The sequence below is a fragment of the Lucilia sericata genome, unplaced genomic scaffold (assembly GCF_015586225.1).
Source record: "Lucilia sericata isolate MDLA Ls3-8-SP2 unplaced genomic scaffold, ASM1558622v1 Contig001732F_arrow, whole genome shotgun sequence".
NCBI lineage: Eukaryota > Metazoa > Arthropoda > Insecta > Diptera > Calliphoridae > Lucilia > Lucilia sericata.
The window spans coordinates 18,669-46,063 of record NW_023995637.1 but is presented as its reverse complement, the minus strand read 5'-3'; the positions used below and the strand labels follow the sequence as shown (position 1 = coordinate 46,063).

Genomic DNA, 27,395 nt, shown 5'->3' with positions numbered 1-27,395 from the left:
TGAACTAGAACTGAACTAGAACTGAACTAGAAACTGAACTAGAACTGAACTAGAACTGAACTGAACTGAACTAGAACTGAACTAGAACTGAACTAGAACTGAACTAGAACTGAACTAGAACTGAACTAGAACTGAACTAGAATGCTGAAAACTAGAACTGAACTAGAACTGAACTGGAACTGAACTAGAACTGAACTAGAACTGAACTAGAACTGAACTAGAACTGAACTAGAACTGAACTAGAACTGAACTAGAACTGAACTAAACTGAACTAGAACTGAACTAGAACTGAACTAGAACTGAACTAGAACTGAACTAGAACTGAACTAGAACTGAACTAGAACTGAGCTAGAACTGAACTAGAACTGAACTAGAACTGAACTAGAACTGAACTAGAACTGAACTAGAACTGAACTAGAACTGAACTAGAACTGAACTAGAACTGTACTAGAACTGAACTGGAACTGAACTAGAACTGAACTAGAACTGAACTAGAACTGAACTAGAACTGAACTAGAACTGAACTAGAACTGAACTAGAACTGAACTAGAACTGAACTAGAACTGAACTAGAACTGAACTAGAACTAGAACTGAACTAGAACTGAACTAGAACTGAACTAGAACTAAACTAGAACTGAACTAGAACTAAAACTAGAACTGAACTAGAACTGAACTAGAACTGAACTAGAACTGAACTAGAACTGAACTAGAACTGAACTAGAAACTGAACTAGAACTGAACTAGAACTGAACTGAACTGAACTAGAACTGAACTAGAACTGAACTGAACTGAAGAACTGAACTGAAAGAACTGAACTGAAAGAACTGAACTAGAACTGAACTAGAACTGAACTAGAACTGAACTAGAACTGAACTAGAACTGAACTAGAACTGAACTAGAACTGAACTAGAACTGAACTAGAACTGAACTAGAACTGAACTAGAACTGAACTAGAACTGAACTAGAACTGAACTAGAACTGAACTAGAACTGAACTAGAAACTGAACTAGAACTGAACTAGAACTGAACTAGAACTGAACTAGAACTGAACTAGAACTGAACTAGAACTGAACTAGAACTGAACTAGAACTGAACTAGAACTGAACTAGAACTGAACTAGAACTGAACTAGAACTGAACTAGAACTGAACTAGAACTGAACTAGAACTGAACTAGAACTGAACTAGAACTGAACTAGAACTGAACTAGAACTGAACTAGAACTGAACTAGAACTGAACTAGAACTGAACTAGAACTGAACTAGAACTGAACTAGAACTGAACTAGAACTGAACTAGAACTGAACTAGAACTGAACTAGAACTGAACTAGAACTGAACTAAACTGAACTAGAACTGAACTAGAACTGAACTAGAACTGAACTAGAACTGAACAAGAACTGAACCACTTTTATAAGAGTATTTGAATGTTTAAGATTTATTTAAAAATTTGTGATTAAATTTAAAGAGAATTCATAAAGCACAATAGACCATTCGCATGCCAGGTAATTGCACTTACAGATTTCCAATTAAGACCTGATGTTGTAGTCAAATACATGGCCACAACAATTTCCTTATTCATTTGTTCGTTTATTAAAATCTTGAATATTTTATGGCCGAAGTACATGATGGTAGCACTGATTTCTGTTTCCACCTAACTGCCCAAATACATACAAATACATTAGATCTGCCCGTAAAAAATATATTTGAATTTAAAGTTTTAAAATAGGATTTTTAATTGCACAACGAGACCCAAGATCGGTAATCAGTTTAATATTGTAAAAGTGGATTTTTTAGAAAAATTATAATAACTAATTAGTTTTGTTTTGATATTATTCTGTTTCATGATGGAAATAAACTTTCTTTAGATATTGGTCGACATGGCTACATATATTCACTTTGTGGAGCTAGTTTAATGCACTTATTAACATGTTAGTAAGTGACGAAATTCTCTGTATTTTTTGCCATGAATGTTTTTTATGGTTCAATCAACTAAATGGTAAAAATATAAATAAATCAATAAAAATTCAATTTACAACAAAATTACATACCTACAAGTGTTCAGCATACTGTTTTGTTGCTACAAACAGCAACAAAACTAAATGCCATAAATTCCAATAACAATAGCAACAACTTGAATAACAACTATGAACTTTTGCTAGTAACACTAACCAGTTGGAAAATTCTTATAAATAATTTATATGACATATTAGCTGATTTTTGCTTTCTTCTTATAAAACAATTCAACTTAGTAAAAGCAACAACATTTTACATGTTTGTTTCTTTGTCCGTAAAGTCGATAATACATCTGTAGGAATAACAACGCTTTAAGATTACAAAACATACATATTAAATAATTATTATCGGGTTAAAATTCCACCTGGGGCAACTGCACCTATTTGTTTTAAATGGTCAAAACGAGTTAAAGTTAAAGTAAACAAACGTTAAATCCGTTTTTTGTATGCAAAAGGTATTAAAATGGCATCATGTGTTGCGGTATAAATATTTGCACAAAGATGAGAACACTTTCACTTCAATTTAAAAAATTTTAAAAATATAAAAGAGAAATTTGAAAGTATATGTTGATCAAATATTTTTTTTTTTTTTTTTTGTAACAAAACTGTACAAATAGAAATTAGACAAGAATTGAACTAGAACTTAACTAGATCTAGAACTTAACTAGATCTAGAACTGAACTAGAACTGAACTAGAACTAGAACTGAACTAGAAATGAACTAGAACTGAACTAGAACTGAACTAGAACTGAACTAGAACTGAACTAGAACTGAACTAGAACTGAACTAGAACTGAACTAGAACTGAACTAGAATGAACTAGAACTGAACTAGAACTGAACTAGAACTGAACTAGAACTGAACTAGAACTGAACTAGAACTGAACTAGAACTGAACTAGAACTGAACTAGAACTGAACTAGAACTGAACTAGAACTGAACTAGAACTGAACTAGAACTGAACTAGAACTGAACTAGAACTGAACTAGAACTGAACTAGAACTGAACTAGAACTGAACTAGAACTGAACTAGAACTGAACTAGAACTGAACTAGAACTGAACTAGAACGAACTAGAACTAGAACTGAACTAGAACTGAACTAGAACTGAACTAGAACTGAACTAGAACTGAACTAGAACTGAACTAGAACTGAACTTGAACTGAACTAGAACTGAACTAGAACTGAACTAGAACTTAACTAGAACTGAACTAGAACTTAACTAGAACTGAACTAGAACTGAACTAGAACTTAACTAGAACTGAACTAGAACTGAACTAAAACTGAACTAGAATGAACTAGAACTGAACTAGAACTGAACTAGAACTGAACTAGAACTGAACTAGAACTGAACTAGAACTGAACTAGAACTGAACTAGAACGAACTAGAACTGAACTAGAACTGAACTAGAACTGAACTAGAACTGAACTAGAACTGAACTAGAACTGAACTAGAACTGAACTAGAACTGAACTAGAACGAACTAGAACTGAACTAGAACTGAACTAGAACTGAACTAGAACTGAAGTAATTCAGAATGTAAATTTAATTTAATCTATAATATGATGATACACTGAATATATTTCAAAATTAAATGTGACATTTTTATTGTTTCGTAGACATTTATGCGAATAAATAAAAAATTTTGCAAATTTCAATTATTGTTCAATGTTAAATGAAAAACTTTATTAACAATTTATAACTTTGCATTTTTTTTGTATATTTTCAGTCTTTCACATTTCAACCAGAAATAAATAAAAGAAAATGGTTCTAAAATCTTCATAAAAATAAATGAAAAATAGCAATATTATTGGCCAAAAAAGAAGAGGCAGACAGAAAATAAATAAAATGAAATGAAATAAAACAAAATTTATAGATGAAACATGAACAGCATGTATAATGGAATAAACACTTTTATACAATCACCCGGTCATACAATCAAAGGTTAACAAAAGGGTCCTTTTGTAATCCTGTCAAGTCACCTTTTTGAACAAATACATACATATCCGCACACATACACTCATACACTAAGAAAAAATAAATAAAATTGTCATACCAAAATCAATTTGAAATAAAAATTTCAAATAAAGCAAAAAACTATTGGAGTGAAAGCAACAAAAAAAATATAAAGGACTTTAATAAACAAAAAAAGGAATTGCAACAACAACAAAAATAACATAAAAGAGGGATAATATCAGCCCTGTAGCATCCCCCTTGGCATATAATAACAATAAAAATAGGATCATAAAATAAAATTAAGAAACCCCACCAACTCAAACATGCTGTGCCCATTGATGAGGGCGTCTTGAATGCCCTCAAGGGTGTAACCAGCCAAAATACACGTCTGCCTAAGCCTTTAATAATTAAAGTTATGTCCCAGTTTAAACAAGGTAAGTTGGAAAACGAAAACTATACAACAAATACCTTTAAAAAGGTTAAAAAAAATTTATTTTATTAACTTATCTTATAGAATTTTGTCAAGAACGTCGCATGCTGCTGGAATTGGTTGGTCCAGAGTTACAATCGCTGTACGATGATCGCCAAATTGAAATTGAAATTGTTGACAGCATTTCGGCACAGGTAGTCTGGATATAACAGAAGTCGAAAGGATCCTTATATATTACAGGATTATTTGCATGAAATTGAAACATGTGCCCAATATTCAAAGAGTGTTTCTTTATGGTAAGTCAAAAAATTTAGAACTAGAACTGAACTTAAACTGAACTAGAACTGAATTAGAACTGAACTAGAACTGAACTAGAACTGAACTAGAACTGAACTAGAACTGAAACTAGAACTGAACTAGAACTGAACTAGAACTGAACTAGACTGAACTAGAACTGAACTAGAACTGAACTAGAACTGAACTAGAACTGAACGAACTGAACTAGAACTGAACTAGAACTGAACTAGAACTGAACTAGAACTGAACTAGAACTGAACTAGAACTGAACTAGAACTGAACTAGAACTGAACAGAATTGAACTAGAACTGAAACTAGAACTGAATGAACTAGAACTGAACTAGAACTGAACTAGAACTGAACTAGAACTGAACTAGAATTGAACTAGAACTGAACTAGAACTGAACTAGAACTGAACTAGAACTGAACTAGAACTGAACTAGAACTGAACTAGAACTGAACTAGAACTGAACTAGAATTGAACTAGAACTGAACTAGAACTGAACTAGAAGAACTAGAACTGAACTAGAACTGAACTAGAACTGAACTAGAACTGAACTAGAACTGAACTAGAACTGAACTAGAACTGAACTAGAACTGAACTAGAACTGAACTAGAACTGAACTAGAACTGAACTAGAACTGAACTAGAACTGAACTAGAACTGAACTAGAACTGAACTAGAAATGAACTAGAACTGAACTAGAACTGAACTAGAACTGAACTAGAACTGAACTAGAACTGAACTAGAACTGAACTAGAACTGAACTAGAACTGAACTAGAACTGAACTAGAACTGAACTAGAACTGAACTAGAACTGAACTAGAAACTGAACGAACTGAACTAGAACTGAACTAGAACTGAACTAGAACTGAACTAAACTGAACTAGAACTGAACTAGAACTGAATTAAACTGAAGTGAAGTAGAATTGAACTAAAACTGAACTGGATCTGAACTGGAACTGAACTGGAACTGAACTAGAACTGAACTAGAACTGAACTAGAACTGAACTAGAACTGAACTAGAACTGAACTAGAAATGAACTAGAACTAGAAATGAACTAGAACTGAACTAGAACTGAACTAGAACTGAACTAGAACTGAACTAGAACTGAACTAGAACTGAACTAGAACTGAACTAGAACTGAACTAGAACTGAACTAGAACTGAACTAGAACTGAACTAGAACTGAACTAGAACTGAACTGAAACTGAACTAGAACTGAACTAGAACTGAACTAGAACTGAACTAGAACTGAACTAGAACTGAACTAGAATGAACTAGAACTGAACTAGAACTGAACTAGAACTGAACTAGAAATGAACTAGAACTGAACTAGAAACTGAACTAGAACTGAACTAGAACTGAACTAGAACTGAACTAGAACTGAACTAGAACTGAACTAGAACTGAACTAGAACTGAACTAGAACTGAACTAGATCTGAACTGGAACTGAACTAGAACTGAACTGAACTGAACTAGAACTGAACTAGAACTGAACTAGAACTGAACTAGAACTGAACTAGAACTGAACTAGAACTGAACTAGAACTGAACTAGAACTGAACTAGAATTGAACTAGAACTGAACTAGAATTGAACTAGAACTGAACTAGAACTGAACTATGAACTGAACTAGAACTGAACTAGAACTGAAACTAGAATTGAACTAGAACTGAACTAGAACTGAACTAGAACTGAACCTAGAAACGAACTAGAACTGAACTAGAACGAACTAGAACTGAACTAGAACTGAACTAGAAATTGAACTAGAACTGAACTAGAACTGAACTAGAACTGAACTAGAGAACTGAACTAGAACTGAACTAAACTGAACTAGAACTGAACTGAACTGAACTAGAACTGAACTAGAAACTGAACTAGAACTGAACTAGAACTGACTAGAACTGACTAGAACTGAACTAGAACTGAACTAGAACTGAACTAGAACTTGAACTAGAACTGAACTAGAAACTGAACTAGAACTGAACTAGAACTGAACTAGAACTGAACTAGAACTGAACTAGAACTGAACTAGAACTGAACTAGAACTGACTAGAACTGAACTAGAACTGAACTGAACTGAACTAGAACTGAACTAGAACTGAACTAGAACTGAACTGGAACTGAACTAGAACTGAACTAGAACTGAACTAGAACTGAACTAAAACTGAACTAGAACTGAACTAGAACTGAATTAAAACTGAAGTGAAGTAGAATTGAACTAAAACTGAACTGGATCTGAACTGGAACTGAACTGGAACTGAACTAGAACTGAACTAGAACTGAACTAGAACTGAACTAGAACTGAACTAGAACTGAACTAGAACTGAACTAGAAATGAACTAGAACTGAACTAGAACTGAACTAGAACTGAACTAGAACTGAACTAGAACTGAACTAGAACTGAACTAGAACTGAACTAGAACTGAACTAGAACTGAACTAGAACTGAACTAGAACTGAACTAGAACTGAACTAGAACTGAACTAGAACTGAACTAGAACTGAACTAGAACTGAACTAGAACTGAACTAGAACTGAACTAGAACTGAACTAGAACTGAACTAGAACTGAACTAGAACTGAACTAGAACTGAACTAGAACTGAACTAGCACTGAACTAGAACTGGAACTAGAACTGAACTAGAACTGAACTAGAACTGAACTACGAACTGACTACTAGAACTGAACTAGAACTGAACTAGATCTGAACTGGAACTGAACTAGAACTGAACTGGAACTGAACTAGAACTGAACTAGAACTGAACTAGAAATGAACTAGAAAATGAACTCTATAAAATAACGTACATATTCTTTATGTTTAATTTATATTATTACACATGTGTATTGAATTAATTTTAACTTGAAGTCAGGCGGACTAATAGCTGCTCAAATTAATTTAAGTTAAAAAAGTATTATAAACATTACATATTAAATTTCCCTGATGACATGAAGGTAACTTAAATTTTCTTTAAAATCCATTAATGATTATCTGCTTTCTTCTCTTCTCGTTTCATATTTCATTTACTTGTTTCATTTTTAAACAAATTATCCTTAATTAGGCATTAATAGGCGACAGTATTGGCCGCATGCCATTACCCATACTATTGGATAAGAGATTTATGATGCCATTTCAACTGACACTACTTTAACACACACCGAACGACAATTTGTTCAACAAATGGTATGCATTGGACACGGAGAGTGGGCAGCAAGAGGTGATGAGTGCTGTCGAAGGCAATGGCAATATAAAATGTGATGATGACACATTGAAAAGGGTTCAATATAAACTCAAGCAGGACTATCGGTATGTATTGTGAAAGAGGGTGAGTGAGTGAGTGAGTGAGAGAGATTGAGATAAAAAACAAATAAGCTTAAATCTTTCAAGTTTTTTCTGGAGCACAAAGTACAACTACAAACAAGTAGGTTTGATTGTGTTTGTGTGCACAGAACAATTAGGATTGTCTATGAAAAAGTGTATGTGTGATTATGTATAAAAAGTGTAATAATTGTTAAGTGTGCTATTAGGCTGTATATTCTTTATATCTATCATTACATTTTTATGTTAGTAGCAATGTATTGTTTTAGAACTCTTTTGTGAACTAGAAGTGAACTAGAAGTGAACTAGAACTGAATTAGAACTGAACTAGAACTGAACTAGAACTGAACTAGAACTGAACTAGACTGAACTAGAACTTGAACTAGAACTGAACTAGAACTGAACTAGAACTGAACTAGACTGAACTAGAACGAACTAGAACTGAACTAGAACTGAAACTAGAACTGAACTAGAACTGAACTATGAACTAGAACTGAACTAGAACTGAAACTAGAACTGAACTAGAACTGAACTAGAACTGAACTAGAAACTGAACTAGAACTGAACTAGAACTGAACTAGAACTGAACTAGAACTGAACTAGACACTGAACTAGAACTGAACTAGAACTGAACTAGAACTGAACTAGAACTGAATAGAATGAACTAGAACTGAACTAGAACTGAACTAACTGAACTAGAACTGAACTAGAACTGAACTAGAACTGAACTAGAACTGAACTAGAACTGAACTAGAACTGAACAGAACTGAACTAGAACTGAACTAGAACTGAACTAGAACTGAACTAGAACTGAACTAGAACTGAACTAGAACTGAACTAGAACTGAACTAGAACTGAACTAGAACTGAACTAGAACTGAACTAGAACTGAACTAGAACTGAACTAGAACTGAACTAGAACTGAACTAGAACTGAACTAGAACTGAACTAGAACTGAACTAGAACTGAACTAGAACTGAACTAGAACTGAACTAGAACTGAACTAGAACTGAACTAGAACTGAACTAGAACTGAACTAGAACTGAACTAGAACTGAACTAGAACTGAACTAGAACTGAACTAGAACTGAACTAAAGCAGAACTATAAATATGTTTGATTGCTTACTGTAGAATTAGTAGTTAAATTAGTACATATGTTTTTATATCCACAATATTTTCAGCTTTAACTAAGAACAAAGAGGTATCATATAACCCAGTTAAATGCCTGTCATTTAAGAATAAATACAAATTTATTACCCACCCTAACCCCCTCTGTCATCAATGTACGAACTGGTTATATTCAATAACTTTAATCACTCTTACTGGGGCGTCACTTCTGCTCCCTGTTTCCTTTTATTAAACTCTTGTTGTAGTCCTTGTGATGTGGTGCTGGCCTGTTTAAGTTTTGGCTTTAATCCTGTTCATAATAATGCGCATAATTTGTTACCAATCTGTTTTAGTTACTTACTTAATGTTGACTAGTTCCTTAGTATTTTATTAGTTTTTGGGGTGGTGGTTAAAAGTGGGTGGTCTCATGTTTGCTAGTTGTTCGACTAAGAAGACATGGTGTCAAAGTGTCAATTAATATTTATAGCTAAAACAGAATAGCAATGTGTTTATTCATTTCTATGCCAACCATCCTTCCTTCGAAACATGTGCTTGCGATGCGGTTTAGTGTTTAAGTTTTCATTATTATTTATAATTTACAAAAATTAGTAAATTATATTTTTATCTAAACTCAAGGCTGTAGGTATAAAGGCAGTAATCCAGTTATAAATAGTTATTAATTGGAAATTTTTTATGACATCGCTCTGTTAAAAGTTTTAATTAAGCTTATATTAAATGCAATTAAAGATATCTGATATATGTATGTATATATGTACAATGTACATATATATGTATGTTATGAGAATTAATAAAAATTTATCATTATTTATGAAACTAAATTGAAGTAAAAACATATAACACCTTATGATTTTACAGATTCTATACAATACATGTATGAATATAATTTTTTCTCTCGATATTGTAGAAACATGCCTCAACAAGAATTCTACGAAATGCCAACTTTGGTGATATTATCCTTAATTTGTATAGAACAACATAATTTTATTTACGGACATACACAAATATAAATTATACATTACACAAGGTCAAGATATATTTAATGTTCATAAATATTAAATTGTTCATATTCATACATATATACCGGCATCGTATACATACATATTTACAACAATTAAATAAACATCTGAAAAGAAAACAAAAACACTTACTACACATTGTAAGTACATATTTTTAACAACATCGTATGTGGTTTTTGAGTGTAGTACCTAAATGTTAAAATTAAAAATATATATTGCAAGTAAAAATTTTATATTCGGTTATGTCGAACTTTTTATACCCACTATAAAAACATGTGTCGTAACTTATAAAGTTAATTATCGAAAGGTAGTCCTATTCCACGAACTTAAGTGGTTATGGAATTTATTATATTTATGATTGAAAGGTTAGTAATCACATGTCGACAATTGTCAGTTTCAGTTCATGTTCGATTCTAGTTCAGTTCTAGTTCAGTTCTTAGTTCAGTTCTAGTTCAATTCTAGTTCAGTTCTTAGATTCAGGTTACTAGTTCAGTTCTAGTTTCAGTTCTAGTTCAGTCTAGTTCAGTTCTAGTTCAGTTCTAGTTCAGTTCTAGTTCGTTCTATAGTAAGTTTCTAGTCGTTCAGTTCTAGTCAGTCTAGTTCAGTCAGTTCTAGTTCAGTTCTAGTTCAGTTCTAGTTAAGTTTCTAGTTCAGTTCTAGTTTCTAGTTCAGTTCTAGTCTAGTTCAGTTCTAGTTCAGTTCTAGTTCAGTCTAGTTTCAGTTCTAGTTTCAGTTTCGTTCAGTTCAGTTCTAGTTCAGTTCTAGTTCAGTTCTAGTTCAGTTCTAGTTCAGTTCTAGTTCAGTTCTAGTTCAGTTCTAGTTCAGTTCTAGTTCAGTTCTAGTTCAGTTCTAGTTCAGTTCTAGTTCAGTTCTAGTTCAGTTCTAGTTCAGTTCTAGTTCAGTTCTAGTTCAGTTCTAGTTCAGTTCTAGTTCAGTTCTAGTTCAGTTCAGTTCTAGTTCAGTTCAGTTCTAGTTCAGTTCAGTTCTAGTTCAGTTCTAGTTCAGTTCTAGTTCAGTTCTAGTTCAGTTCTAGTTCAGTTCTAGTTCAGTTCTAGTTCAGTTCTAGTTCAGTTCTAGTTCAGTTCTAGTTCAGTTCTAGTTCAGTTCTAGTTCAGTTCTAGTTCAGTTCTAGTTCAGTTCTAGTTCTAGTTCAGTTCTAGTTCTAGTTCAGTTCTAGTTCAGTTCTAGTTCAGTTCTAGTTCAGTTCTAGTTCAGTTCTAGTTCAGTTCTAGTTCAGTTCTAGTTCAGTTCTAGTTCAGTTCTAGTTCAGTTCTAATTCAGTTCTAGTTCAGTTCTAGTTCAGTTCTAGTTCAGTTCTAGTTCAGTTCTAGTTCAGTTCTAGTTCAGTTCTAGTTCAGTTCTAGTTCAGTTCTAGTTCAGTTCTAGTTCAGTTCTAGTTCAGTTCTAGTTCAGTTCTAGTTCAGTTCTAGTTCAGTTCTAGTTCAGTTCTAATTCAGTTCTAGTTCAGTTCTAGTTCAGTTCTAGTTCAGTTCTAGTTCAGTTCTAGTTCAGTTCTAGTTCAGTTCTAGTTCAGTTCTAGTTCAGTTCTAGTTCAGTTCTAGTTCAGTTCTAGTTCAGTTCTAGTTCAGTTCTAGTTCAGTTCTAGTTCAGTTCTAGTTCAGTTCTAGTTCAGTTCTAGTTCAGTTCTAGTTCAGTTCTAGTTCAGTTCTAGTTCAGTTCTAGTTCAGTTCTAGTTCAGTTCTAGTTCAGTTCTAGTTCAGTTCTAGTTCAGTTCTAGTTCAGTTCTAGTTCAGTTCTAGTCTAGTTCAGTTCTAGTTCAGTTCTAGTTCAGTTCTAGTTCAGTTCTAGTTCAGTTCTAGTTCAGTTCTAGTTCAGTTCTAGTTCAGTTCTAGTTCAGTTCTAGTTCAGTTATAGTTCAGTTCTAGTTCAGTTCTAGTTCAGTTCTAGTTTCAGTTCTAGTTCAGTTCTAGTTCAGTTCTAGTTCAGTTCTAGTTCAGTTCTAGTTCAGTTCTAGTTCAGTTCTAGTTCAGTTCTAGTTCAGTTCTAGTTCAGTTCTAGTCAGTTCTAGTTCAGTTCTAGTTCAGTTCTAGTTCAGTTCTAGTTCAGTTCTAGTTCAGTTCTAGTTCAGTTCTAGTTCAGTTCTAGTTCAGTTCTAGTTCAGTTCTAGTTCAGTTCTATTCTAGTTCAGTTCTAGTTCAGTTCTAGTTCAGTTCTAGTTCAGTTCTAGTTCCGTTCTAGTCAGTTCTAGTTCAGTTCTAGTTCAGTTCTAGTTCAGTTCTAGTTCAGTTCTAGTTCAGTTCTAGTTCAGTTCTAGTTCAGTTCTAGTTCAGTTCTAGTTCAGTTCTGCGTTCAGTTCTAGTTCAGTTCTAGTTCAGTTCTAGTTCAGTTCTAGTTTCAGTTCTAGTTCAGTTCTAGTTCAGTTCTAGTTCAGTTCTAGTCAGTTCTAGTTCAGTTCTAGTTCAGTTCTAGTTCAGTTCTAGTTCAGTTCTAGTTCAGTTCTAGTTCAGTTCTAGTTCAGTTCTAGTTCAGTTCTAGTTCAGTTCTAGTTCAGTTCTAGGTTCAGTTCTAGTTCAGTTCTAGTTCAGTTCTAGTTCAGTTCTAGTTCAGTTCTAGTCAGTTCTAGTTCAGTTCTAGTTCAGTTCTAGTTCAGTTCTAGTTCAGTTCTAGTTCAGTTCTAGTTCAGTTCTAGTTCAGTTCTAGTGATCAGTTCTAGTTCAGTTCTAGTTCAGTTCTAGTTCAGTTCTAGTTCAGTTCTAGTTCAGTTCTAGTTCAGTTCTAGTTCAGTTCTAGTTCAGTTCTAGTTCAGTTCTAGTTCAGTTCTAGTTCAGTTCTAGTTCAGTTCTAGTTCAGTTCTAGTTCAGTTCTAGTTCAGTTCTAGTTCAGTTCTAGTTCAGTTCTAGTTCTAGTTCAGTTCTAGTTCAGTTCTAGTTCAGTTCTAGTTCAGTTCTAGTTCAGTTCTAGTTCAGTTCTAGTTCAGTTCTAGTTCAGTTCTAGTTCAGTTCTAGTTCAGTTCTAGTTCAGTTCTAGTTCAGTTCTAATTCAGTTCTATTTCAGTTCTTATCGTCTCATATTATGAATATTCATACATTTTTCTGTTCTACGACTAATATTTCGAGTGTTACAAACGGTGTGACAAATTCAATATATAATTTTGATTAAGTTTATATAAAAAACATAAAAAAAAAACATGTTTGCCATAAAAACTAAACCACAGAAGCATATTCAAGATGCCACTTAAATAAAATGGAAGAAAAACGCCTCAGTTTTAAGTGAGATATTGTTGAGCAGCCACCAACAACCATAACAACAACAGTAAGGGTCTAAAAGTGTACTATATAAATAAATGACAAAAAAATACTTAAAATGTTCTTATAATTTTACCATTGCATTTTCTTTTTTTGGACTAAAGTCTAATTTCTTAACTGATCACAAATTTATGTAATTTTTGCAAAAATATGACATTGTTTACTTAACATATCACAGGTAATCTAGCATAGGGTCAGTTAACCCTTATATGTCCCAGGATCCCAAATGTTGGAAAGATACGGTACGGTTACCCAGAATAATTGGTTTCTGTAAACTATACACATACATATGTAAACTATACACATGTGTATATATACAAGTTCGTTTAAATTCGTGGAAAATTCTAAATTCTATTAAATTGTAGTTGTATTTGTTTACTTAGTATCTATAAAATTGTATAAATATTTTTATAAAAACAAAAAGCAATCAATACTTTTAGTCAGTTTTCTAAAAATTTATATTATAGTTTGACTGATACAAAACTTATATTGTTGAAATATATATAAAAAAAAAGTTTAAACAACAATCATTGATGATTTGACAATTGATATACAGAAACAAAATCAAATTATTATCAATTACCAATTTACGCCTCTTAAAACAATTACCCAGAATTGTAAATAATAAACGTTTATTATTGATTTTTTTTTTTTAAATTTTATTTAAAAAAAAAAATACGTCGACAAAATATTAAATTTCAATAAAGTATTTTATTTAATGAATAGAAACATTTAATTGATCATAACAAAGAAAGTAATTGTTGGAGTTTTTAATCATATACGAGTTATAATAATTCATTAACGTATAGTTTCCAAGAATCGAAATATCAGTAGCTCCTGTACAACTTATTATATTTTAACTGGCAGCTTCAATTTCTGCCAACCCATTGTGCAATAAGTAGTAAGTATGGAATAAATACTTAAACCACAATTTTTATTTAATTAATTTTTTAATTTATACATTTCATTTAATAAACTCAAATTACTCATATATCACGTATTACATTAAAAAAAATGATTTGTTTTTTTCTATTTGCCATATAAAATATTCCACAAACTTAAAAATTAATTTCAACAACAGTTTTTTTTAATTTATAAAAAGTGGAAAAATACATAAATGCAAATAAATTTCTGATAAAAAAAGTATTTTTTTTTTTTTTAATAATTTTCACATCACCCACACTATTATCAGACAAGGAACTTGTCCTCGTTCTCAAAGCACTTAAAATGATTAATGAAATAATCTTTTTTATACTATGACATACATAGTTAAAGAAAAGCATCCACTTACTCTTTTTCTCTTTAGTTATACATTTACACCCTACATTTATATATACAATTGTAAACAAATGTTTTGTAACACTTCAAAATAATTTAGACCAACACAATTTTAATAAAGTCGAAACCCATAGGCCTTCCCAAAGTTCCCATTAATGTCAAAGTTGTAAATGTAAATTTTGAGGTTACTTGATGTAATAGTTTCCCAGATATATATATACATTTTGTATTTAATTCATATGTGTATGCCACTCCCCCTACGTTTGTATCATAAATATGGTATTTCCTCATTGCCCGCCCGCTATAGTCTGTCCGCTCATTTCATCCCCAAATGTTCATATGTATTTTAAAGTTTCTCGTGCAAAGTTTCGTTATTCTAGCTCAAACGGTTTCCCAGATACAAAGATTTTTGTATTTAATTCATATTTGAGATGACACGCCCCCTATTTCTAAAACGCCAATTTATAAGCCAAATGTTTACATGGATGTCAATGTTGTTCGTGCAAAATTTGAGTATTCTAGCTTAAATAGTTTTCCAGACATATGAAATTGTGTCTTTAATTCAAATGGGAGATGCCACGCCCCTATTGTTAGTCCGACCATTTTCCCACAAATTGTTTATATAGATTTTAAAGTTCACCGTGTCAAATTTCAAAGCTGTAATAGTTTCCTAGATATTCTACTTTTTGTATTTAATTCATGAGGGAGGTGGCACACCCCTATTCTTAGTTCGTCCTTAAATATTCCTAATAATACTAAAGTGGCTGCGTTACGATTCTAACCACTAGTTCGTAAATTTTCTCCTTTTGCAGTTTCTGAGATGCTAACATTAATATTTATTTTCTTTGTGGGCATCTGGCCTACTAGAAATTTCGAAATAAATAGTAGTACAGGAAGATTCTGTTAAACTTGCTATAAAATCGGTCTTACCGTTTAGGCGTCTATATACATTAAACACCCTCATAAACAAACAAATAAACACAAATTCATTTTTATGCTAGGACCACTTCACAGATGATGTATTATTTATTATTAGATCCAGCTTTTAGCCGTGAGAAATTTCAAAAGGTCATTAAGTTTAGACATGGATAACTCACCAAAGTTGGATGAATTGTAATTGCCTCGTAATTTGTTTCTACTGGCGTGTAAAGCAAGACATTCGAAGAGAACATATAAGATTCTTTTTTTCCTTTCCCTGTCTTTCGATTTGCGTGTCTAGATCTAGAGAATATCCCGTCCTATGTAGCTCATCCGCTGGCTCATTGAAATAGTAATCCCTTTCTTTTCCATATCCTTCAATTTGCGTGTCGAGATCTAGAGCGTTCTAGCCGGCTCATTACAACAGTTGTCCCTATAAGCAGGAACCCATAATAGAGTAATGTCATGGTATACGAGTTTAACGAAAGAAGTGCCGCCTAGCTATAGACAAAAATTCCTATATTCCCACGAGTATTGAGATCATATAATGATCTACAGACTGACATTATCGCAAATATTTAAACCTAAAAACACTACAGCTCTGGAGAAGACGGTGAGAGAAACTTATAACAGCTTCTTCGCAGAAGACATTAGAACCAACACAGCAGTTAATTTTAGAACCAACTGTATAAATGTTAACGGTGTATTCTTTCGGTTGGATGCACATATACCACTCATTCTTGGTAGGAACTCTGACTTTGAACTCTTTCAAAGTCCGCGTGCGGGGACTTGTCTCTCCTGAGAGACAAGTTCTTAGAACAACTATTATATCAATGCATGCTGAACTCTGAACTTTGTGTTGTGTTGGTCAACAATAAATTTTATTCTAGTTGAAGTCCAGAATCCATTTGACTATGTTGGAACAAAGTTCTCATTTTATACTGAACATCTTACGATAGGTGTAGTACGCGACTGTTGCTTTCTTATCTCTGAGTTAGATGTTCAGTTTTCATGACCAATTTAGAGTTCTGGATAATTCCTAAATATCTAGAATTGTTTGATAAGGGAATTTTACAGTTCTTTAATCGTGGAATTTTAGTCTTAACTCCAAGGACATAATCTGTGGTCCAGTTATTCAGAATCAGCAGAGCATTATACAACTTTTATCCCTTTATTATCCAGTTGAGTAAGAATCGAGATATTATGTCTCTACGTAGTGTGACTCGTTAAACTTACTTATGTACTTAACGTTGTTATCAAGACTTCTCTTAACCATTCTAGATTCCAATATTGTTACTAACCTATTGCCGATACCTTCATCGACAACCAGGATAGTAAGAGCTTGTGGAATTGCAGAAGTAGTTACGTTATTGATGGCACATTCTATGTATAAAAAGGCTCCCATGACAACTTCTTGAACAAATGAGTTATGAAGGTAAATTTTCTGAAGAGGAATTTTTATAAGTTCAAGCTAAGCTGAAATCAGTCCCGATCATGACGATTTTCCTAACGACAGTATCGTTTAGAGTTATATAAAACTCAGGTTGGGTTAGATAATCGGATTGACCATGTACTTACATCTCTATGAACACACACAATTTGTGATACCTGTAAATAAAAAGGGTCATAACTTCGATGTAATTACTCAGGTTTCTATCCAAACTAGTTTGCCGAACGAATAACTATCGGATGCTTACTTCTCATAAAGCCCTTACATCGAGCAGAAAATGTGTGCCTAGCATGTTACTTCCCGGTCTTAGCGGAAACATCCTCTCCTTCCTCTTCTTCTATATAGCTTTTCAAGATATCGCTTCTTGGAAATGGAAATGGCTTGTAGTGGGCTATACATATACTGACCACTTGATCTTCGTCATTCTCTAGCTAACATCGATGGACTACCAGAATTGTACATGCTTGAGAAGTCTGTCCCGAATCAACATTTTGCAGTTTGTTCTCTCTTAATTGTGAAGTCCCAGTTTTTGCACGATAATTCGCAATTGTATTACCAGGTATCTGTTGCTGATATGAAATCCAAGATGATCCTACTAAGCCAATGGTAGCCCGTTTTATGACTGAGAATTGAGCCATCTGAATGTTACACTCCAGAAGTTTAAAAAGCATTTTTGGTTCCTGAGTACGCAACATATAAGCCACCACCCAATCAAGACTTTGTTTTACTGACATCAGAGTAAATGTTGTAGATCAATTATGGAGAATTATTCTATATCGTATCATACCAGCTCGATAGGGATCAGTCTATATAAAAAAATTTGTTTGGGGTTGCAGTAGTCAATAATGTCGCATAGTTCTCCCACACTATTGAATATGGTTGTATGGCCAGATTGAGCATTTTTAGCATAGATTTCAACTCAGATAAGTGTACTATACAACAGAAAGGTATTGACTTCCAGGACAGTCTATATTCTCGATTCTAAATCTAATACAAAGAGTAGTTGTAGTATATTTAATATTCGTTATAACCCAAAATCACTCACTTACTTGTTCTTACTATAGTATTTTACACTTATTTAACACCCGCCCCTTTTTTTTTGGTTTATTTTACTTACAGCAATATGGTGCTTGAGAAATGGCACGAAGAATATGTTGAATTGCGTGACATTATTGATAAATGCCTGCAACGTATTTTGCGCGGAGACACTATACTGGCAACAACAAAAACATTAACGCCTGATATGCAACAACATTTGCAAAAGTTGCGACAGACACAAATGGAACAAGAAGTACTGAAGGCATTGGGTAAGTAAATACATGATACACATACATACATATTGTACATGTACTTAAAGCACATACATACATACATAAAGTAAGCATATGGGTATGAATGGGTATCGTATATTAATCGGCTTTAAAGTTTGCAAATCCCCTAAAGCGGGAAATTAGTTTTATGTTCGAAAAACATTTTCTTATTTAGTTATAAAGAAATTAAAATCTACATAGAATTATCATCATTTGAAGGTATAAAAGTAAAATCTAGATCTTCTAACTTGTTTACCTTAATTAATGAATATCTTTACTTTATTGGTAAACAAGCATTTAATTACCCCATAGGCTTTTATGGGTTAAGAATTGCCAAAATAAATAATAACTTACTATGTATATTTGTATAATTATTTTTCACTATATGTTTATGTTTTCCTTCACCAACACCTGAAATATCCCATTAATTCAATCCATTAAATGTGAAATCAACTAAAGAGACCCATTAACAATTTTTGTTAATTTGTATTACGCATTGCTAAATAATTGAATAATTTGTTTTTTGTTTTTTTGTTTTTTCCAATTTAATTATTTAAATCCACCACACAGAACTTTCGAATGAAAAAATTCTGGCCGTTTACCGCGAATGGTCATCAACACAATTAAGCGTGAAAGGTGCTGAGAGTTCGGAACGTTTGCGTACGTTAAAGGATCAATTGACAATGAATTTATCAACAGACAATTATACAACATTAGTGTGAGTATTGTTTAAATATTTATTTAAATTTGTTATTTTAATAAACCGATTACATAAATGAAAATGAAAAATATATGTATGACTATAGACTAAACTACAGACTAGACTAGACTATAGACTAGACTATACACTAGACTATAGACTAGACTATAGACTAGACTATAGACTAGACTATAGACTAGACTATAGACTAGACTATAGACTAGACTACAGACTAGGACTATAGACTAGACTATAGACTAGACTACAGACTAGACTATAGACTGGACTATAGACTAGACTAGACTAGACTATAGACTAGACTATAGACTAGACTATAGACTAGACTATAGACTAGACTATAGACTAGACTATAGACTAGACTATAGACTAGACTATAGACTAGACTATAGACTAGACTATAGACTAGACTATAGACTAGACTATAGACTAGACTATAGACTAGACTATAGACTAGACTATAGACTAGACTATAGACTAGACTATAGACTAGACTATAGACTAGACTATAGACTAGACTATAGATAGACTATAGACTAGACTATAGACTAGACTATAGACTAGACTATAGACTAGACTATAGACTAGACTATAGACTAGACTATAGACTAGACTATAGACTAGATATAGACTAGACTATAGACTAGACTATAGACTAGACTATAGACTAGACTATAGACTAGACTATAGACTAGACTATAGACTAGACTATAGACTAGACTATAGACTAGACTATAGACTAGACTATAGACTAGACTATAGACTAGACTATAGACTAGACTATAGACTAGACTATAGACTAGACTATAGACTAGACTATAGACTAGACTATAGACTAGACTATAGACTAGACTATAGACTAGACTATAGACTAGACTATAGACTAGACTATAGACTAGACTATAGACTAGACTATAGACTAGACTATAGACTAGAATAGACTAGACTATAGACTAGACTATAGACTAGACTATAGACTAGATATAGACTAGACTATAGACTAGACTATAGACTAGACTATAGACTAGACTATAGACTAGACTATAGACTAGACTATAGACTAGACTATAGACTAGACTATAGACTAGACTATAGACTAGACTATAGACTAGACTATAGACTAGACTATAGACTAGACTATAGACTAGACTATAGACTAGACTATAGACTAGACTATAGACTAGACTATAGACTAGACTATAGACTAGACTATAGACTAGACTATAGACTAGACTATAGACTAGACTATAGACTAGACTATAGACTAGACTATAGACTAGACTATAGACTAGACTATAGACTAGACTATAGACTTGACTATAGACTTGACTATAGACTAGACTATAGACTAGACTATATACTAGACTATAGACTAGACTATAGACTAGACTATATACTAGACTATAGACTAGACTACAGACTAGACTATAGACTAGACTATAGACTAGACTATAGACTAGACTATAGACTAGACTATAGACTAGACTATAGACTAGACTATAGACTAGACTATAGACTAGACTATAGACTAGACTATAGACTAGACTATAGACTAGACTATAGACTAGACTATAGACTAGACTATAGACTAGACTATAGACTAGACTATAGACTAGACTATAGACTAGACTATAGACTAGACTATATACTAGACTATAGACTAGACTATAGACTAGACTATAGACTAGACTATAGACTAGACTATAGACTAATAGACTAGACTATAGACTAGACTATAGACTAGACTATAGACTAGACTATAGACTAGACTAAAGACTAGACTATAGACTAGACTATAGACTAGACTATAGACTAGACTATAGACTAGACTATAGACTAGACTATAGACTAGACTATAGACTAGACTATAGACTAGACTATAGACTAGACTATAGACTAGACTATAGACTAGACTATAGACTAGACTATAGACTAGACTATAGACTAGACTATAGACTAGACTATAGACTAGACTATAGACTAGACTATAGACTAGACTATAGACTAGACTATAGACTAGACTATAGACTAGACTATAGACTAGACTATAGACTAGACTATAGACTAGACTATAGACTTGACTATAGACTAGACTATAGACTTGACTATAGATTAGACTATAGACTAGACTATATACTAGACTATAGACTAGACTATAGACTAGACTATAGACTAGACTATAGACTAGACTATAGACTAGACTATAGACTAGACTATAGACTAGACTATAGACTAGACTATAGACTAGACTATAGACTAGACTATAGACTAGACTATAGACTAGACTATAGACTAGACTATAGACTTGACTATAGACTAGACTATAGACTTGACTATAGATTAGACTATAGACTAGACTATAGACTAGACTATATACTAGACTATAGACTAGACTATATACTAGACTATAGACTAGACTATAGACTAGACTATAGACTAGACTATAGACTAGACTATAAACTAGACTATAGACTAGACTATAGACTAGACTATAGACTAGACTATAGACTAGACTATAGACTAGACTATAGACTAGACTATAGACTAGACTATAGACTAGACTATAGACTAGACTATAGACTAGACTATAGACTAGACTATAGACTAGACTATAGACTAGACTATAGACTAGACTATAGACTAGACTATAGACTAGACTATAGACTAGACTAGACTATAGACTAGACTATAGACTAGTATAGACTAGACTAGACTATAGACTAGACCATAGACTAGACTATAGACTAGACTATAGACTAGACTATAGACTAGACTATAGACTAGACTATAGACTAGACTATAGACTAGACTATAGACTAGACTATAGACTAGACTATAGACTAGACTATAGACTAGACTATAGACTAGACTATAGACTAGACTATAGACTAGACTATAGACTAGACTATAGACTAGACTATAGACTAGACTATAGACTAGACTATAGACTAGACTATAGACTAGACTATAGACTAGACTATAGACTAGACTATAGACTAGACTATAGACTAGACTATAGACTAGACTATAGACTAGACTATAGACTAGACTATAGACTAGACTATAGACTAGACTATAGACTAGACTATAGACTAGACTATAGACCAGACTATAGACTAGACTATAGACTAGACTATAGACTAGACTATAGACTAGACTATAGACTAGACTATAGACTAGACTATAGACTAGACTATAGACTAGACTATAGACTAGACTATAGACTAGACTATAGACTAGACTATAGACTAGACTATAGACTAGACTATAGACTAGACTATAGACTAGACTATAGACTAGACTATAGACTCGACTATAGACTAGACTATAGACTTGACTATAGATTAGACTATAGACTAGACTATAGACTAGACTATATACTAGACTATAGACTAGACTATAGACTAGACTATAGACTAGACTATAGACTAGACTATAGACTAGACTATAGACTAGACTATAGACTAGACTATAGACTAGATTATAGACTTGACTATAGACTAGACTAGACTTGACTATAGATTAGACTATAGACTAGACTATAGACTAGACTATATACTAGACTATAGACTAGACTATAGACTAGACTATAGACTAAACTATAGACTAGACTATAGACTAGACTATAGACTAGACTATAGACTAGACTATAGACTAGACTATAGACTAGACTATAACTAGACTATAGACTAGACTATAGACTAGACTATAGACTAGACTATAGACTAGACTATAGACTAGACTATAGACTAGACTATAGACTAGACTATAGACTAGACTATAGACTAGACTATAGACTAGACTATAGACTAGACTATAGACTAGACTATAGACTAGACTATAGATAGACTATAGACTAGACTATAGACTAGACTATAGACTAGAACTATAGACTAGCACTATAGACTAGACTTATAGACTTAGACTATAGACTAGACTATAGAATTAGACTATAGACTTAGACTATAGATAGACTATAGACTAGCACTATATACTAGACTTATAGACTAGGACTATAGACCTAGACTATAGACTATTTAACTATAGACTAGGGACTATAGACTAGACTATAGCCTAGACTATAGAACCTAGACTATAGACTAGACTATAGACTAGACTATAGACCTCGACTATAGGACTAGACTATAGACTAGACTCATATAGACTAGACTATAGACTATAGCTATAGACTAGACTATAGACTAGACTATAGACTAGACTATAGACTAGACTATAGACTAGACTATAGACTAGACTATAGACTAGACTATAGACTAGACTATAGACTAGACTATAGACTAGACTATAGACTAGACTATAGACTAGACTATAGACTAGACTATAGACTAGACTATAGACTTGACTATAGACTAGACTATAGACTTGGACTATAGATTAGACTAGGATAGAACTATAGACTAGACTATATACTAGACTATAGACTAGACTATAGACTAGACTATAGACTAGACTATAGACTAGACTATAGACTAGATATAGACTAGACTAGACTAGACTAGACTAGACTAGACTAGACTATAGACTAGACTATAGACTAGACTATAGACTAGACTATAGACTAGACTATAGACTAGACTATAGACTAGACTATAGACTAGACTATAGACTAGACTATAGACTAGACTAGAGACTAGACTATAGACTAGACTATATACTAGACTATAGACTAGACTATAACTAGACTATAGACTAGACTATAGACTAGACTATAGACTAGACTATAGACTAGACTATAGACTAGACTATAGACTAGACTATAGACTAGACTATAGACTAGACTATAGACTAGACTATAGACTAGACTATAGACTAGACTATAGACTAGACTATAGACTAGACTATAGACTAGACTATAGACTAGACTATAGACTAGACTATAGACTAGACTATAGACTAGACTATAGACTAGACTATAGACTAGACTATAGACTAGACTATAGACTAGACTAAGACTAGACTATAGACTAGACTATAGACTAGACTATAGACTAGACTATAGACTAGACTATAGACTAGACTATAGACTAGACCATAGACTAGACTAGACTATAGACTAGACCATAGACTAGACTATAGACTAGACTATAGACTAGACTATAGACTAGACTATAGACTAGACTATAGACTAGACTATAGACTAGACTATAGACTAGACTATAGACTAGACTATAGACTAGACTATAGACTAGACTATAGACTAGACTATAGACTAGACTATAGACTAGACTATAGACTAGACTATAGACTAGACTATAGACTAGACTATAGACTAGACTATAGACTAGACTATAGACTAGACTATAGACTAGACTATAGACTAGACTATAGACTAGACTATAGACTAGACTATAGACTAGACTATAGACTAGACTATAGACTAGACTATAGACTAGACTATAGACTAGACTATAGATAGACTATAGACTAGACTATAGACTAGACTATAGACTAGACTATAGACTAGACTATAGACTAGACTATAGACTAGACTATAGACTAGACTATAGACTAGACTATAGACTAGACTATAGACTAGACTATAGACTAGACTATAGACTAGACTATAGACTAGACTATAGACTAGACTATAGACTAGACTATAGACTAGACTATAGACTAGACTATAGACTAGACTATAGACTAGACTATAGACTAGACTATAGACTAGACTATAGACTAGACTATAGACTAGACTATAGACTAGACTATAGACTAGACTATAGACTAGACTATAGACTAGACTATAGACTAGACTATAGACTAGACTATATACTAGACTATAGACTAGACTATAGACTAGACTATAAACTAGACTATAGACTAGACTATAGACTAGACTATAGACTAGTCTATAGACTAGACTATAGACTAGACTATAGACTAGACTATAGACTAGACTATAGACTAGACTATAGACTAGACTATAGACTAGACTATAGACTAGACTATAGACTAGACTATAGACTAGACTATAGACTAGACTATAGACTAGACTATAGACTAGACTATAGACTAGACTATAGACTAGACTATAGACTAGACTATAGACTAGACTATAGACTAGACTATAGACTAGACTATAGACTAGACTATAGACTAGACTATGACTAGACTATAGACTAGACTATAGACTAGACTATAGACTAGACTATAGACTAGCTATAGACTAGACTATAGACTAGACTATAGACTAGACTATAGACTAGACTATAGACTAGACTATAGACTAGACCTATAGACTAGACTATAGACTAGACTATAGACTAGACTATAGACTAGACTATAGACTATAGACTAGACTAGACTAGACTATAGACTAGACTATAGACAGACTATAGACCTAGACTATAGACTAGACTATAGACTAGACTATAGACTAGACTATAGACTAGACTATAGACTAGACTATAGACTAGACTATAGACTAGACTATAGACTAGACTATAGACTAGACTATAGACTAGACCATAGACTAGACTATAGACTAGACAAAATTATTTAGGCTAAGGACTGGACAAATTTACCTCAACAATTGTTTTTTAATTATTTTCTTATTTACCTTTATTTCAGTGTGCCGGGTAATTGTTGTGACAGCGGCATAGATCCCGATGATGAGCAACACGAAACGTATTTGAGTAAATTTAAGAACAAAGTTTTCGATAAATTACGAAATCTTATAGAGGAACATATTGCCAATGATCCCGATGTTATAAAGGGTAGAAAAAAGACTGTACAGGTGAGTTGAAAAATATTATAATCACAAACCTTTAAAAACTGCACTTTAAGAAAACAAACGCTTTTTCAAGCGAGCATAATTAATATAATATTGAATTTTAAGTGCTTTCAAACAATGTTGTTTTCACTTCCTATTAGTTTCATGGCTTTTCCAGTCATTGCACTCAATCAGCAATATGTGAAACGAAATAAAAACCATTTCACAGAAATGGCAAAAAAACAAAAAGCTTTTTTTATCACTTCCTCTGAAATGACCAATTGTTCAGAAAAACGAAAAATTCCTTTTAATTTTACATTTATGCTCTGCTAACACCTTTTGGATAGAAAATATATGTATATAGAGGTTAGAATGAAAATTCGCTGTTTTCAGTTTTCCAAACATTTTTTTGTTTAAGATTTTTTTTAAATCCGGCAACATGCCAGTCGTGGCATGAAAGATATGGTCGTTGTTTGCCAGTGATAGTGAGGAAGGAGGTGGTGGATGGTAACACTGACGTTGTAAATTTACATTTACGTTTTTTTCTCCATCGTCTCTTTCGACGTTTTCCTGCATGCAATATTTGTTTGCCACAATTTCTAGCCAAACTTGTGGCATAAACTTATTTCAATGTTTTCCTACAACAGCAACAACAACAACACCAGTTTCAAAAAACACAAAAAATGCAAATGGGTTTATGAATTTCATATAGTGATTTCTTGTTCTTTTTTCCGCTGCCCCACCTCTATCAACTTTTTATGTACTCTAACCTATCACACCGTTCACAACAAAGAAATTCTGCCTTTTGCAAAAAAATGTAAAAAGTCGTTAAAGACTGGATAAAAATTTGTTACTTTGGCTAACGGTGATTTAAAAACATAACTGGTTACCAGTTATACAGGATATTGGAAAAAAATGGAGGAAATTTTATTAAAACAGATGTTTTGTTCGTCCCCAATATCAAAAAATGGGACTTGTTGTGAAAATGTTAGTTTGTTTAAAATAGTAGTTTTAATGTAAATCATGTTTTTCATTCTTTGTTATAGAATGAATAAAAACAAAGTTTCTAAGTTATTGAAAATCAAAACTTCAACAGGATATTTTCAATACAAAACAGTTCGTAAAGGGAAATAAATTATCTTTAAACCATTATGCTGAATATACAAAGTTTGAGAAGTGGAGTTGAACCGATCACAAATAGAGAGCAGATTTCTTCAGTTTATCGCAAAACACTAATAATACTATGCGTATTTTTGAAGTCACGGAAATATCACCATATACTGTCCCAAAGATTTCTCATTCTTCATTTTGTGATTATTTTATCAGGCTCATATCTTGCAAAACATATGGATTTACTCTCAAAAGCAAAGTTGTAGCGCATGTCATAAAGAATAAAAATTGTGAACATACGAAGTCAAAAAACTCCTTTATAATTTTGTTATTTCAAGTGGAAGGCTTTACATTGGGAAATTTCACTGTTTTTAATAACGACACCAGTACGTATACGTATTAATGATTCGTTGATATCACAAATATTAAGTATACGCCTAATTAACGGAAGCTTTTGATA

General features: G+C 32.7%; 1 protein-coding gene across 1 annotated transcript; it reads left to right on the top strand.

The window, feature by feature from the left end:
* Positions 1-4,483: 4,483 nt before the first annotated feature.
* On the top strand, positions 4,484-26,880 carry LOC119612552. The gene is made up of 6 exons (XM_037968368.1): positions 4,484-4,691; positions 7,753-7,997; positions 18,184-18,371; positions 18,945-19,092; positions 25,684-25,849; positions 26,872-26,880. The coding sequence occupies exons 2-6, from the start codon at positions 7,912-7,914 to the stop codon at positions 26,878-26,880; spliced, it is 597 nt and encodes a 198-aa protein (XP_037824296.1). The 5' UTR covers positions 4,484-4,691; positions 7,753-7,911.
* Positions 26,881-27,395: the final 515 nt, after the last annotated feature.